Source organism: Mastomys coucha, chromosome X (assembly GCF_008632895.1).
Source record: "Mastomys coucha isolate ucsf_1 chromosome X, UCSF_Mcou_1, whole genome shotgun sequence".
Classification (NCBI taxonomy): Eukaryota; Metazoa; Chordata; class Mammalia; order Rodentia; family Muridae; genus Mastomys; species Mastomys coucha.
Genome location: NC_045030.1, coordinates 54,663,117 through 54,677,086, shown reverse-complemented (window position 1 = coordinate 54,677,086; position 13,970 = coordinate 54,663,117). Strand labels below are relative to the sequence as shown.

General features: G+C 37.7%; 1 protein-coding gene across 1 annotated transcript; it reads left to right on the top strand.

Moving 5' to 3' along the window:
- Positions 1-6: 6 nt before the first annotated feature.
- Positions 7-13,562, top strand: Rap2c (RAP2C, member of RAS oncogene family). Its single transcript, XM_031358310.1, has 3 exons — positions 7-453; positions 2,785-3,097; positions 11,097-13,562. The coding sequence occupies exons 1-2, from the start codon at positions 181-183 to the stop codon at positions 3,061-3,063; spliced, it is 552 nt and encodes a 183-aa protein (XP_031214170.1). The 5' UTR covers positions 7-180; the 3' UTR covers positions 3,064-3,097; positions 11,097-13,562.
- Positions 13,563-13,970: the final 408 nt, after the last annotated feature.

Sequence of the window (13,970 nt, the reverse complement as noted above, 5' to 3'; positions counted from 1 at the left end):
TTTTCCCCTCCCCCTCCTGTAACTTCCTCCTCGTCCCCGGTTGGGCCCTCCGCCTCTCCGCACTCTCCTCCCCAGTTCGCACATTTCCGCCCACCTTCCGCCTGGCCTTGCCGCAGCGCAGCTAGCGGGGTGTTATTTTTTTTTCCCCCCCTTGGGTAGGAGTTGGTGAAGGTGAGACTCATGAGGGAATACAAGGTAGTGGTGTTAGGGAGCGGAGGGGTTGGCAAATCTGCCCTCACTGTGCAGTTTGTCACCGGGACTTTCATTGAGAAATATGACCCCACCATTGAAGATTTCTACCGCAAAGAGATCGAAGTGGACTCTTCCCCGTCAGTCCTGGAAATTCTGGACACCGCAGGAACCGAGCAGTTCGCCTCCATGAGAGATCTGTACATCAAAAACGGCCAAGGTTTCATCCTGGTGTATAGTTTGGTTAATCAACAGTCTTTTCAGGTAATCAAACCAAGTCTTGTAATTTCTTTCAAGGGGGTGTGGTAATCCTACGCGTACTTCGGGGTTTGCTTGAGCTGTGCGTTAATGAGTGTGTTTGGCTTTTGAAAGTTTGGCATGGTATGGGAAAGCACTGGATTGTTTCTGTCGAGAGTGCTAAAGTAACAGACATCGACAAATATTTTAAAGTTATTTTTAAGGAAAAGAAAAGTGAAAACGAAATAGGTCAGCCTGAGTATTTTTAGCCCTACGGTACAACCTGAAGTTGCTTATTCACTTCAACAAGTATTGATTAACGTGTTCAACCGAACCTTCCGTAGATAAACTCAAGTGAGGAGCACGGTGGAAGAAAATGTTTGAAGTCCATTATCGCTTACACATAGCTAGAATCTGTGTGCCTGCTTTTCCTTGCTCCCCTCACTCCAAGCTCCTAAGTTCCTCAATTTGAATCCTAAATCTCAGTGGTGCAAAATACATGCTAGTCCTGCTTTCTTGGCATTTTTTCTGGGGGAATGCAGCTGAAAGGGAAGTTACTGCTCTAAAAGACAACTAGCTAGGATTCATAACCAACAGAGCAAGGATGACTCTCCTTTTCTCCTGTCGACCCGTATCCGTTTCTGCCATCGTAGCCTATACTTACAGAAAATATGTGGGACTGGGAATGTTGGGCGCAGGCAGATTTCTTAGCCCAGTGGGGTAGCCAACCTGGATCTGGTCCAGTTGCTTCAGAAAAATCCCTCCATCCCTCACTGGGAAACAGACTGAAGTTAATGTTATTTTAAGAGATGCGCTAATTGTTACTATTTATTCCTTGAAAATAAATGACCTTCTATTGACCCGTTATATTGACCTCCATTGATTTAGGAAACGGCTATTTTTTTTCTGCATTTAAAGGTATGCACTTAATGTTGCTTACTTAAGAAATCTTAAGTGCCTTAGCCAGAGTAATGTGCTAGTTTCAGATTCTTTGGGAGTTGAAGTTAAAGTGCTATGTATAAATTTTTTTGATAATCTTATACAACAACTTTGAGAACTTCTTTGTAAAGAGTATAAATTCTGGGCAAATGACTCTAAAGAACATTTTCAGAAGAATCACATTCCAAACCAAAGTACCATAAAAGCACCTCCCCCAGAAAGTGCTAAAGGTGTGTTTGACAGGACTTCCTTTCTAAGGGATCCTTGAAAGATTTGTTTCTCTATCAGCAAACTCTCCTGGTCGTTTTAAAGGTGTTTCATAAACTTTCCCCTGTCTCCTCTTGTGTTATAATATGGAACTGTGGCATTGTTTTAGCAGACTCAGATTCCTTTAAGGCAAAAGTTGGTATTCTTAGTTAAACTTGTTGTTCCATAAGGAGACCCAGATAAGCAGCTTAATAATTCAAACAAGATTGAATTGGTATATTTGACCTGTGTGTGAATATTTTGTTTAATGTAATTAGTGAAATGCATATTTATATTTAAGGCCACTCTTTTAAGTTATAGAACACACACACAAAAAAAATAGGCAATGCTGGCTTAACACTATAATATTCTTATATCAAAACCATTCTCTCCAGAAATTGGTGTTACTGAAAAATAGCTAATGCTGTGTGTGATCTTTAGTAATACACTGCAGTTACTCCCATGCAATATATGTGTGAACAAGTCAGAAGGGAAGCAAACACGGAAGAAGATGTGTATGACTTCTCACCCAGACTCCAGGTGCACTGGCCTTCTTGGGCTCAGTTCACTGTTACCACAGTTGTTTGCTATTACAAGGCTTAATAACCAGTGGAAAATGAAATATTTATGTCTATGAATCTTAAAACTGGGTTTCTAAGCATTGAGTGGTGTCTGTCTGTCTCTTTGTCTCTGTCTCTCTCTCTGTCTCTCCCTCCCTCTCCCCTTGTCTTGAAAACACTCTCCCTTAAGGCCTCTTGCTAAATGACTAGGAGTTACATACATGCTGGAGTCCTATGCTGGGATAACAGGTGTTACAAGGAATGATGACAACTAGGCAGGTTTAGAGAGCTGGCCAAACATGTGTATGTTCGAATGGATTATTCATCTTTGGGAACGTGATTCTTTAATCAAAGTAGACTGAAGGTGGGGATGGGGTTAGAGGTTAGTGCACAACTTAAGTTTTATATTCCTGATGCAAAAGGCACAGCTAGTGCCAGTGCAAAGCATGTAGTTCTTCCGTCACCAGGGGAAATGCTATTGTTGTCTTTATTTCGGGATGTGACTTTAGCTTTATAGAATCACCAAAGAGTGATTTTTCTGATTTTGAAAGGCATTAGCTATGGTGATGCAAAAGTCTAATTTTGTTCTTTCCCTTTGTGATTGCTTGACTAGGACATCAAGCCAATGAGAGATCAGATTGTAAGAGTGAAGAGATACGAGAAAGTTCCACTAATCCTAGTAGGAAACAAAGTGGATCTGGAACCCGAAAGAGAGGTTATGTCTTCCGAAGGCAGAGCTCTGGCTCAAGAATGGGGCTGTCCTTTCATGGAAACATCAGCAAAGAGTAAATCAATGGTGGATGAACTTTTTGCTGAGATCGTCAGGCAAATGAACTATTCATCCCTGCCCGAGAAGCAAGATCAGTGTTGTACAACTTGTGTTGTCCAGTAAGAAAGAAAACCTCAAACATGGCCATACCGAGCAGGTTAGTGGTGCATTTGTATAGACCAAGGGCTCTTTTGGTTTTAATCAAGTTTAAAATTAAAAAGCTGGCTGATGATAATACACTCATCCATTTGATACTACCTTAAATTTCTGTATTTTTAAAATAACATTTCTCCTCAGCATAAACACATCTCAATTCAATGCAGAAAAGTTTTTAATATGCACATAAGCGGAACAAAGGTAAGAAATTGTGTGTATTGCCATTGATGAGACTTACATTTTAAAGGAGTGAGTTTCTCGTTTGTCTTCTGAGCCTTACTTGATAACATTTGGAGGGCTGATTCAATCCATAGCACTTCTTTCCCTGCTTAGCACTCTTAGTGTCCAAGATGCACAGGACAGCAGTTGAAAATACTTGCACAAAGATGATGAATGATTTCTGGTACGGTTTAGTATTTTTATATTCTGGGCAAGAAGGCCACTATAATTGAAACCACCAATTTTCTAATCACTCAAGTACTTGATTTAAAAGAATGATTATTTAATCAAGTTCATCTGTACCTTGCACTCGTGGAACTTAAGTGACCTCTGGTAATAACGAAGTACCTTCACTTCCTTCTGAATAGCTGATGGAGTAAAAATCTGCTTAAATCCTCTGTGATGTGTCTGCAGACACCATCCTGAGCACACAGACCATTTCTACTCCGCTTCATAAATAATGGAATTAAGAACAGCAGCGAGCCTTCACACCTTACATTACATGACAGGATGTTTTTTTTTTCTTTTTTTTTTATTAGATATTTTCTTTATTTACATGTAAATTTCTCCTTTCCCAGTTTCCCCTCCAAAAAACAACCAACCAACCAAACAAAACCAACAAGAACAAACCCCTGTTGCCTCCCCCCTCCCCATGCCTGCCACCCCACCCTCTCCCACTTCTTGGCCCTGGAATTCCCCTACACTGGGGCTCAGAACCTAAGGTTATGTAAAATTTTGAGCTATATGATTGTATGCATATCTTGATCTTTTCAGCTGGATTGTAATCTGATAATAACACTTAAATAGTAATATAAACAACCAATACTGTGGAATATTAAGAAAACCACAGTAAATGCCAGACTAGCAAGACAGTATCAGAATGAAACTGACCCTTCTGAGCCAGGGCTGACCTCCAGTTGCAAATGGCAACAGGCATTTCAGATCATAGACATGATTCCTAACCAAGGGTCTGGCTTTATTCGTGCTGCCTAGAGAAAGGACTGAGGGTCCCTAATTTATCTTTTTAGACAAGGACTCTTGTCAGGTGGTGTCATCTTTGAAAATGAAGGATGACAACAATGCTTTATTCAAAATGTTTTTGCTCATCATCCTTTACCATCCGAGAACATTGATGACAACTCATTTATTATGTCTATCTACAGCTGTTGTTTTATAAAGCAATGTTGGGACTGTTGTTTGGCTTATATATTGCTGATACTGTTACCCATGCAGTGTAGTTTTTGAGGTGGGAACAGGCTTATGTGATATGTAAATGACAGTTGAGTCCTACATTCTTGATTCCATAACCTGTCTTTTAAATCGTAAACCAACTTCAGGTTTGAACAAGTTCTGTGTGCTGATAGTATCTTTACCATTAAGTTCTGCTTCTCTCATACTGATAATTGAGCAGATGACATAGATATATGTACTTTGAGTTTTATCATCCTTATACAAACTAACCAAGTCCCATAAAATGTTTCTTCCTGTCATTAATATAGGAAAGGAGGGTAAAAGCAAAACTAACCCTGTCTCACACACATAGAGGGTCAGATTTTACCCACTGGGAACTGGATCCTTTCTACAGCTATCTTTAAATAGTTTTCATTATAAATAATGTCTTGAGTTTGTTTCTCCTTGTATACTCTCATTATCTCAGTTTTTCCATTACTTACAGGGCTATATGTATACATGGGATGGATTAAATATATCAAGACAACTCTGTTCATGCTTCTTATTGATTAACATACTAAACTTAGATGTTATTAATGCCAGTAATTACATAGTTTATTAGATGACTTTGTAGAATGTGTAGTCTTCTGCTTGATATTTTTGTTGTTGTTCTTGTAAGCTTAGCATCAGGCTGAAGGTATAGCACCTGAAATAAAACACTTCATCAGCCAGGTTTCTGAAGGATGTTTTAGAACAGTGTGTACTATATACAGGGTTTTTTTTCTAACCCCAAATCACATAGAAGTGATAAGTATGCGGGTCTGTAACCTGAGGCTAGTGGAGTTTGTGCTTGTCCTTCCTCACTGTCACCTGGACAACTATGTGATGGATTGTGAGTCTCTGTGAGTCATGGAGCCCTGAAGGCTCTCAGTTCTAGATCTAAACTGACGATCAAACTTCGACCAGCAAAGGTGACTTGAGAAGGGTTTGGCTGGCTTCTTAGAGAAGGACTTTGTATGAAGTTAGAAATAATAGTACTTAAGACAGAAAGACTGTGGTTGCTGCTGAGCATTGGCTGGGTTTTACTGAGGGGGACATTTAGTAGGGTTCTGAGAATGGCTCCTGATAATTCCTCACATTTATTTCCTAACACTCTTTAATTTGGGTCACCAATCTGTTGCCCAACACCTGCTTCAGGGCCTGGCTTGGGATTGTTTCTTCCCCTTTTACCCTCCCATTGGCAGTCATTTTATTATAAATTAAGAAGTGTGGCAGATTCTTCAGAGCCAGCCACCATCCTGGTTTCCTTAGTGACCAGAAGTAGCTTCTTGCAAGTGCTTTGTAGAACTGTGACTAGGCAGCCATAGTTTCATAAAAATCTAGCTCTGTGTTCTACCCCTTGCCTTAGTCCCTAAGTCGGTAGCTCCTACATCTGGTGTCTGTTACTTCAATCGACAGTGTACTGTTTGAGTGTAATGTTATTGAGAAGGATGGCTGTTTTCTTAATAACCTACTATAAAAGAAAAAAATCAGAGCAGCATGGGGATTTAGAGGAAGGAAAAAGCAGAAATTCTTAGTACTCTGGCCTTTTGTTGTTGAGGGCCATTTAGGACCATCAAATGTTGAGCAACATACGTGGTAGCTGCCCAGTAGATATGAAATTATGTTATGATCCTACACTTTTGACAATCTATTACGTCTAGAAATTGACAGAAATCCCCATGGGCATGGGGGTGGAGTGAGCCCTGGTTAAGAACCAGTGAGTTTAAGTAGCTTGGGGATAGTGGGTAGCATTTGAGTCAGGCCTTGAAACATGGGTATGGTGCAGGGGCAGTGAAGGTAGGGGGGTTGTTTTTGTTTTTGTTTTGTTTCTAAACAATAAGTTATAATAAAACCATTAAATATTCTATCCATTTCCCCAAAAGAAGGAACATATGCATTAAAGCTATCCCTTATGTGATGATTGGGCCTAACCTTTTCACAAATGGAGTTTTTCAAAATGATGCTTGAGGCAGTCCTATGTGTCAGGCCAGTATTAATGAATGTTACAAAGGAAAAAAATTTACAAAAGAGAGAGTGGTGTCCTTTGCTATGGCCTGAAGGTCTGTAAAATTTTCTTATGTCTTCCTCAGCATGTTATGGATGGAACAGGTTCTCTCAAGTAGAGTAAATCGTTCATAAGAGTACCAAACACCAGGAAGCAAAATGAAAGAACAAAGATCATTATTTATGTCAGCCCCAGTTCATTACATATGTCAGCCTGAAGAAAAAGGAGAGATTCTTGATTCAAGACTAGCATGTCATTTCATGTGGCAGCAGAATGCCTGGGATGGTAACAAAGGCTCCTGGAAGGCTAAGACATCTATGAATGGGATTTTATTCTAGCTAGACCTACTGTTTCTTAGATGAAGTAGTATGGATTAGAATTTTCAAGGCTTTTTTTTTTTTTAATACAAATGTGGACAGAGAACAGTTTCTTAATCTTTTTTTCCTGTTTTTTTCTCCCACTAAATAAGATAGTTCAGCAAATGTGCAATGAAAATCCTCAAGATTATATCACATTATGTACCATAAAATGCTGGCATTTTTATATCCAAGTTAAACATTACTGAGTGAGTAGAAGCCTGGGGTGGATGTCAGTTGCAGAAAGTGCAGTGCCTTTGTGTGCATCTGTCTTTCCTCCTGCCTTATTGAGTATGCACTTTAAGTGGAGAGATAGTCCCCTATGTATCCTTGGGTGCCAAAGAGGAGAGGAGGGTCTGAACTGGGGAGAAGCATGCTTTGGAGCAGAGTCTAGAGCAGACTTGGAGTGCAAGTAATGGACAGAGCTGCTTGCCTTTCCTACCACCCTTGATTCTTTCTCACCGGCCCTTCTCTGACCCCTACAAGATTGTCAGTTTGACACTTCAGAGTAGATGGGGCCACTAATTAGACCTGCACTGGGTGTGGACGTGTCTCAGTAGAAAGACTCCCTCCGTATATCTTTTCCCTCTTTAATTGCTTACTCCAACCTCAAGCTTAGGCTTTTATTGTAGAATGAAATGTATGTGGGCTGATCAGTTTTACTGCATTACCTTTCTGGCTTAGAATGAACCATCAATAGAATTAACAAAAATTGCATCATAGAGTTGGAGAGCTGCCACTGAGGAAGCGTTCTAGCCTTACTACTGGAACAGTTCTCCTCATGGGATTGCTTCTCAGTGGAGTTGGACGAGTCAGAAGATAATGTAACTAAGAAAAGTTGAAGTTCTGTCAGTTGTTGGAAAACGTATCCAATCAAAACCATATGCACAAATGCCTTGGATTAGCCACAGTATTGGGACTATCAGTTTCAGAATGTACTACTTACAGTTGTAGGGAACAGTATTTTACTTGGTCTGATTCAAAATTAGCATTTAGAATCTCATTGTTGGCCACACACTATTACCATGTCATTGGACATGGTGACAGTATTTGAGATGTTAGAATTGAATTCATCATGTTAAACATTTGATACTTTTAGCTCTAGGCCATAAGAGAAATCTAAGTCCTTCCCTTTGACTCTGGGTTCATCCTATACATTGAGCATATCTGCTTCCCTTCTAGAATGCTTCTACCTCCATTCAAGGCATCTCTGACCAGGAGTCACCTTTGCTGTCTGTGTTTAATGGGAGAAAATGAGTACTTTTAATGATTTAGTCAACCTATTCCAGTGCCTTTAATAAGCTTCATACAAATTAGGGTAGAGAAATGAAGCAATATAGGTAACAGCACCACCCCCAAAATACCCTCCCTCTTCACATAACAGCGCTTCAATAGCACTAATACTTAGCTCAAATATGAAAATGTCAAGGAAAAATAGAAGGGCACTTTCATCTTTTTGGCATGTTCCTTGCTTAAATCTCCAGAATTTCATGTCTGAAACTAGAAAAAAAAAGTAACTGGTTACATATCTATATTTGCTAAAAAGATAAAAAATTATGGTAGTAAATACCATTGTGTTTAAAATTATAAAAGCTATTAAAGCTACAAAGACATTCACAAACTGCTAAGGCCCTCACAGTTCTTTGTGAAGCTCTCAGGCATTCTGCTGCTTCATGAACTGCTGTGTTTTGTCCTGAGTCAAGAAGCCCCCATTTTCTGCAGGCTGACATCAACAATGATCTTTGTTCTTTCAGGTCTGTGTTTGGTCCTTTGGTGTACCAGCTTGCTCTCCTTGGGAGACCCTTTCTCATTTACTGAGAGAAAGTTTTAACTATTGTTTGTTTCTAATTTTTACTCTCATAATTTTATTAGAAAAATATTAAAAACCAAACACTTTTGTGCACATGTGAGTAGAAGCTGCCAGAATTCAGCTTTGTTGGCTGCCTGGTAGTGTAAGCATTACCTTATGATGTGTGGCAGGAAAGCAGCAGGTCCCAGCTTTGCAGCAAGCATGTCTCAGTGTGATGGCCTGAGAAGGAAAATGTGCTCAGCTGACTGGCCACCTTTAAAGATTCTGGAGTGGTTTTCTTGTACATGAACGAGGTGTTAATAAACTGAACATTTTGCTGTCACTGTAGAGCACAGACATGCATACGCTCCATCTTGAATATTACTAATATGAGACACTGTCCTTTCCGCTTAATGAAAGAAGCTGCTTCAGGATTCATTGCTGCAGAGAATTATAATTTATTGCTGTCTTAAAAAGTGAGCCTTATTGTTTTGTTTAAAGGTATGCTCAATGTTAATATTGTTGAATGTGACTCAATTTATTGGAGTTGCATCTTCTGGCATGTGGATAGAGAAAATGGTACTCAGGGGTTTGCGATAGAAAGTGATGGATATGTGATTTTTATTTAATATAGACTGTGATTAGTAATCTGGTTTGTAGTATGTAAGTATTTTATCACTTTAATGTAACCATAAGCCATCACATTTTATAAATGCAACAGGATGTTATAATCTGAAAAATTGAAGCTCTTGTATATTTATTTTGGAAATTTCTAGTTAGAACTTATAGCATGCTGTTTAAAATTAATTGGGGGAAGTCTAAGGGAAGTCTAATATGAATTAGTGAAAATTCTAGTATTATAGATATAAGTAACGAAATACTGTTTTGCTTTAAAAGGTCTATAAATTCTAAGCTTGAAAAGTTCCTATGTATGGAGTGTCCTTAAGTGTGGATATTAAAGAATTGATGATATGATCCTAGTGGTCTAAAAATCAATAAGAAAGGAAATGAAAGCAATTCCTGACATTATATACTCATTTATGAAGTACTTTCACACACTGTCTTATATAATAGAGATGGCAACTCAGTGAGGGAAGCATTTATTCTTGCTATTTTAATGATAAGGAACCTGGACTTGTTCAAACTTAATCCATGTTCTAATCTAATACTTAGCTTTCCACATTTAAGACTTAGTTTTAACTAGACAAAAGTTTTTATGATAGCTTTTAAAGAGGAAGATTTTTGTAATATGTTTAGGTGGCAGGATTTCAATAATGATGAGTGTGAAGTTCTTTCAAAGTAATCATGGTTATGCTGCAGCTAATGAGAACACATTCTCTCAGGCTCTTTGAACACTAATACAAGTGTAGCTGTCAAATGAAATTAAAATGACGTGTTTATAGACATTGCTAGAGCTTGTTGAGATCTTATACTGGCTTCATTTGGCACTCTTTCATAGTTGCTTTTCTTTTGTTTCTGGCTATATGATAACATTTTTTTATCTTCTACATTAAACAACAAACATAATTTCATTCCTCTAGAAGCCGGTTTGTGACTCAGCACAGCTGAAGGCCATAATGTTTGTCTGAATGATACATTTTTCTCCCCTATTATTAGATGGAAGGCAGAAATCTGTCAGCTGTAAGGATAGAAACTGAGGAAACAGGAGAAGTTCTTGTGATTGCTAGGGTGCCCATAAAAACGAGCAAATTAGCATAAGGCATGTACAGTGTCTACACTGAATAATTCTGCATTCCCACAGAACTAAACTCTGGAAAATGTAGTATACTAACAAGGTAACTCATAATTTTGAGCATTGAAGACGACTACCATTTCCAGTTATAGTAGGAACAGATCCAGTTCAAAGTGAAGCACCATTTGCCCCAACTTCTGTATTGTAATACCATTTCAATCTGTATGAATGTTTTTAATATCACATATGTGTAAATGGGAAGTGTCATAGTATTATAACACAAGTAGTAACAGAGACACAGTTCAGCCTTACTACACTTCTGCTTCTTGGTGCCTTTTCTGGACGTGAGCAGGAAATTTCTTTGCTACTTAAACTGATGGAGAGAACACAGCAAAATTCCACCGAGATCCCATGAACACACGCTAGTGACCTGCAGTATGCATGCATCTATCCATTATCTGTCTGTCTGCCTGTCCATCCATCTGTCCATCCATATATCCATCATCTATGTATCTATATCCATCCATCAATCCATCTATCATCTATCTATCCATCCATCCATCCATGCATACATGCATACATGTATACACACACACACACACACACACACACATATGTCTATGTATATGCATGCAAAGCTTTGGGTTTATTGCTGTAAGGGTTATTTCTTAATGTTCTCTTGTATATTTCTGTGTCTTCATGAAATGCCTTTCGTCTTACTTGCAGATAAAAACTCAGAGGAAATTTGCACAGATGCTGCTTTGGAGAACTTTACAACCTGGGTTGCAGAACTGAGCCTTGGTAAACCTGTCTCTATCACAGCATGTTGCCATACATCTAATGAAGTGCAGAAGGTCTTTGGCCCTCAACATCCACGGACCTTAACAGTAATGCTTAGCACGTTTACCATACATTTAAAATCTGTTGTTTATCAATCCGTCCTTTTATAGCTTTTTAAGTTCTTCTTGATGGCTAATATGAAAGGGTTAATTTTAATATGTTAGTTGATTTCGTTAATCAGTTTCTCAACTTGTATTTATTACTCAAACTCAGTATTACCTACTCAATGCCTTTTAAAAGAAAGATATAATGGAGAAAAAATTGAGCCTTAAACAAATGGTTACTTCTGTATATTACCTCGTACCAATGCTTCATCCTATTTGTAAAATCTTTCTCCTTTAAATGGTTGGTTAATACTTTGAGACTTTGTTTACGTGTGGCAGTGTTGTAAAAAGAAACTAGAGATCACATTTTACCTGTATCGATGGAATATCCCTTTTCTTCAAGTGCAGTTTTTGTACTTAACAAGTTGTAAAAGCTACAGGTGACAGAGGAGATTAACTGTCCAGCATCGACTTGAAGTTGAAGAGTTACATATTTGATTCCATTGGGCCTTCACATGTGTTAATCTCATTTACAGCATTAAATTGCAGCAGTAACATTTTTCTTTCTGTGAATTTCTAAACTTAGTTATGACCTACTTAGCAATGCCTTTGAAAAGGGATATTGTGTCCATGGTAAATTAGTTGTATACCTAAACAGAGATAGCTCAGCTTTGCCCGTCAGGCTTGGCATTGACATCTGGTAGACTTCTGCACATGTAAAATTGAATTCAGATAAAACCATGTACAATTTCTAGTTCTTAATATTTGTCTTTCTGAATAATAGTTTAAAGCAATATTTGTTAATGTTTTCTTGCACTATCACAACTGCTTTTTAGTTATTTTTCAAGAAGCATGTTCGTAGTAGAGACAGAAATCTGTGTAACAGGAGGGAAAATAGCGCCAAGTCTCTGGCTGGCTGTATTTTATTTTTGCAAATGTGCTTTCTAATAGCCATTGCCTTCCATGTTGTTTACCTAATCAGCACATTTTGTCTGAATACTTGAACATTTTACCAGTAACGCAGGTATAGAAACAGAAAAATACTTACCGTGAGTAATCTTTTGGTTCAGTTTTAACATCATGATAATGAGTGCTTTTTCTAGCAATTATTTTTCGGTTGTGAACGTTTGACAGTATTTTGTTTTGAGGTTTTTATTTGGTTTTATTTGTGTGCTTTTAATTTGCAGACGTTAGTAACTGCAGCTCACCTACTGCACCAAAGTTCTCGATTTTAGGAGCCCAGCTTTAGTCATTTGAACATGCTTCTAAATAAAACAAAACCAAAACTATGTTTTTGATCTATAATGATAGCTCAATAACTTTGTCAAGGAAAGCTCTATTATATGCAGTGATGGTTTGTGGAAGGGTGTGGCAAGTTTAAATTTGTATTGTGTGTGGTGTTCAAATAAAGTGATATCTACATTCACGTGACTTATTGGTCAGCATGGCCATTAATTAATGAGTAGAAAATGATTAAACTTTGATTTCCTTTTTTTAAATCGTGTTGCATTTGATTCCTGATCAGACTCCCTCAAAGCGAGCTCATGTTCTTACATTTGGCGTTTGATGGTGAGAGGCAACTGAAACATTTGTTCCTTATTTACAAACTGCGTGAAATTAATACTTAATTTGAGTTTGCACTTTAAAACCAAATGCTCATTTCAGAGTAGCTTAAGTGGTTGTGGCTCATCATTATTAGCTCTGTGAAATTCTAAAGGAATCAAATAATTCATGATGGCTTCAATTTCTGCAGATTGAGTTTTATATAGTGTTTCTTTCCTATGGCTACCCTTCTGTGCTCCCTTCTTCGCCTTCTGTCACCTCTCTCTATCACAGTGTTCATTGTCATGGACCTCAGCAGCAGATTTCACTAGGCTTCACTTAGGATCACAGGAATCAGGGGAAAGTGATTTGAAAGGTGGTTTCTCCAGCACATTTTAAGAAAAGGGACCAAAAGTTATTTTAGCTTCCTCAATAGATTGCATGTTGCTTACTAGGATAAGAAATGAATATTAAATGCAATATATGTCTTGTCTTTATTATGGCATCTGTTTAGGAGTTGTTCAAATCACTGCAGTAGGGCTCTGCAAATAAAATCATGTAACCTATTATCATGGATCTAATGTACTGTAACTTTATCAGTGAACAGTAAAATCTCAAATAACAAGTACAAACATTGAACAATTACCTATGAAGATTTGTAAAAGTAAATTTTTTCCAATAGATTTCATTCTTGTCATTTTGTAAGATGACCCTGCAGTCCACCTGTTTGTAACTTTTTTAATAAAATAGATATCTGTATTATGGAGGCTTGTCTCTTTAATTATTTAATTATTGGCATATTGCATCTTGTTCTAGATTTGCTAACTTGAATTTTTAAGCAGGAAGTCATTAAACACATTATTATATATTATAGTACATAAACAGAAATTAAAAATTCACTCACTTGATTCCTTAGTTGCTATTTTGACATTGTATGGAGAATATTAAAATATGTCCTAAATTAAAATGCTTAATCAATTGGAGTAACTCACAAATGAATACTAATTAGTTTAAAAATGCATATAACTTAGTCCATATGCAGAAAATGGCCAAAATAGAAATTTGTTGACTGGAAACTGTATATTAATAATTTTGGACAATATTAAGTAGTATAATTAAATGTTGATATATCAAATTAAGAAAATCCAAACAAATTATCCCTTTCCTTTTGGGG

Coding starts and splice junctions, on each gene's coding strand:
- Rap2c (XM_031358310.1), top strand. CDS start 181: ATGAGGGAATACAAGGTAGTGGTGTTAGGGAGCGGAGGGGTTGGCAAA. Junction 454..2,784: donor TTAATCAACAGTCTTTTCAG/GTAATCAAACCA, acceptor TTGCTTGACTAG/GACATCAAGCCAATGAGAGA.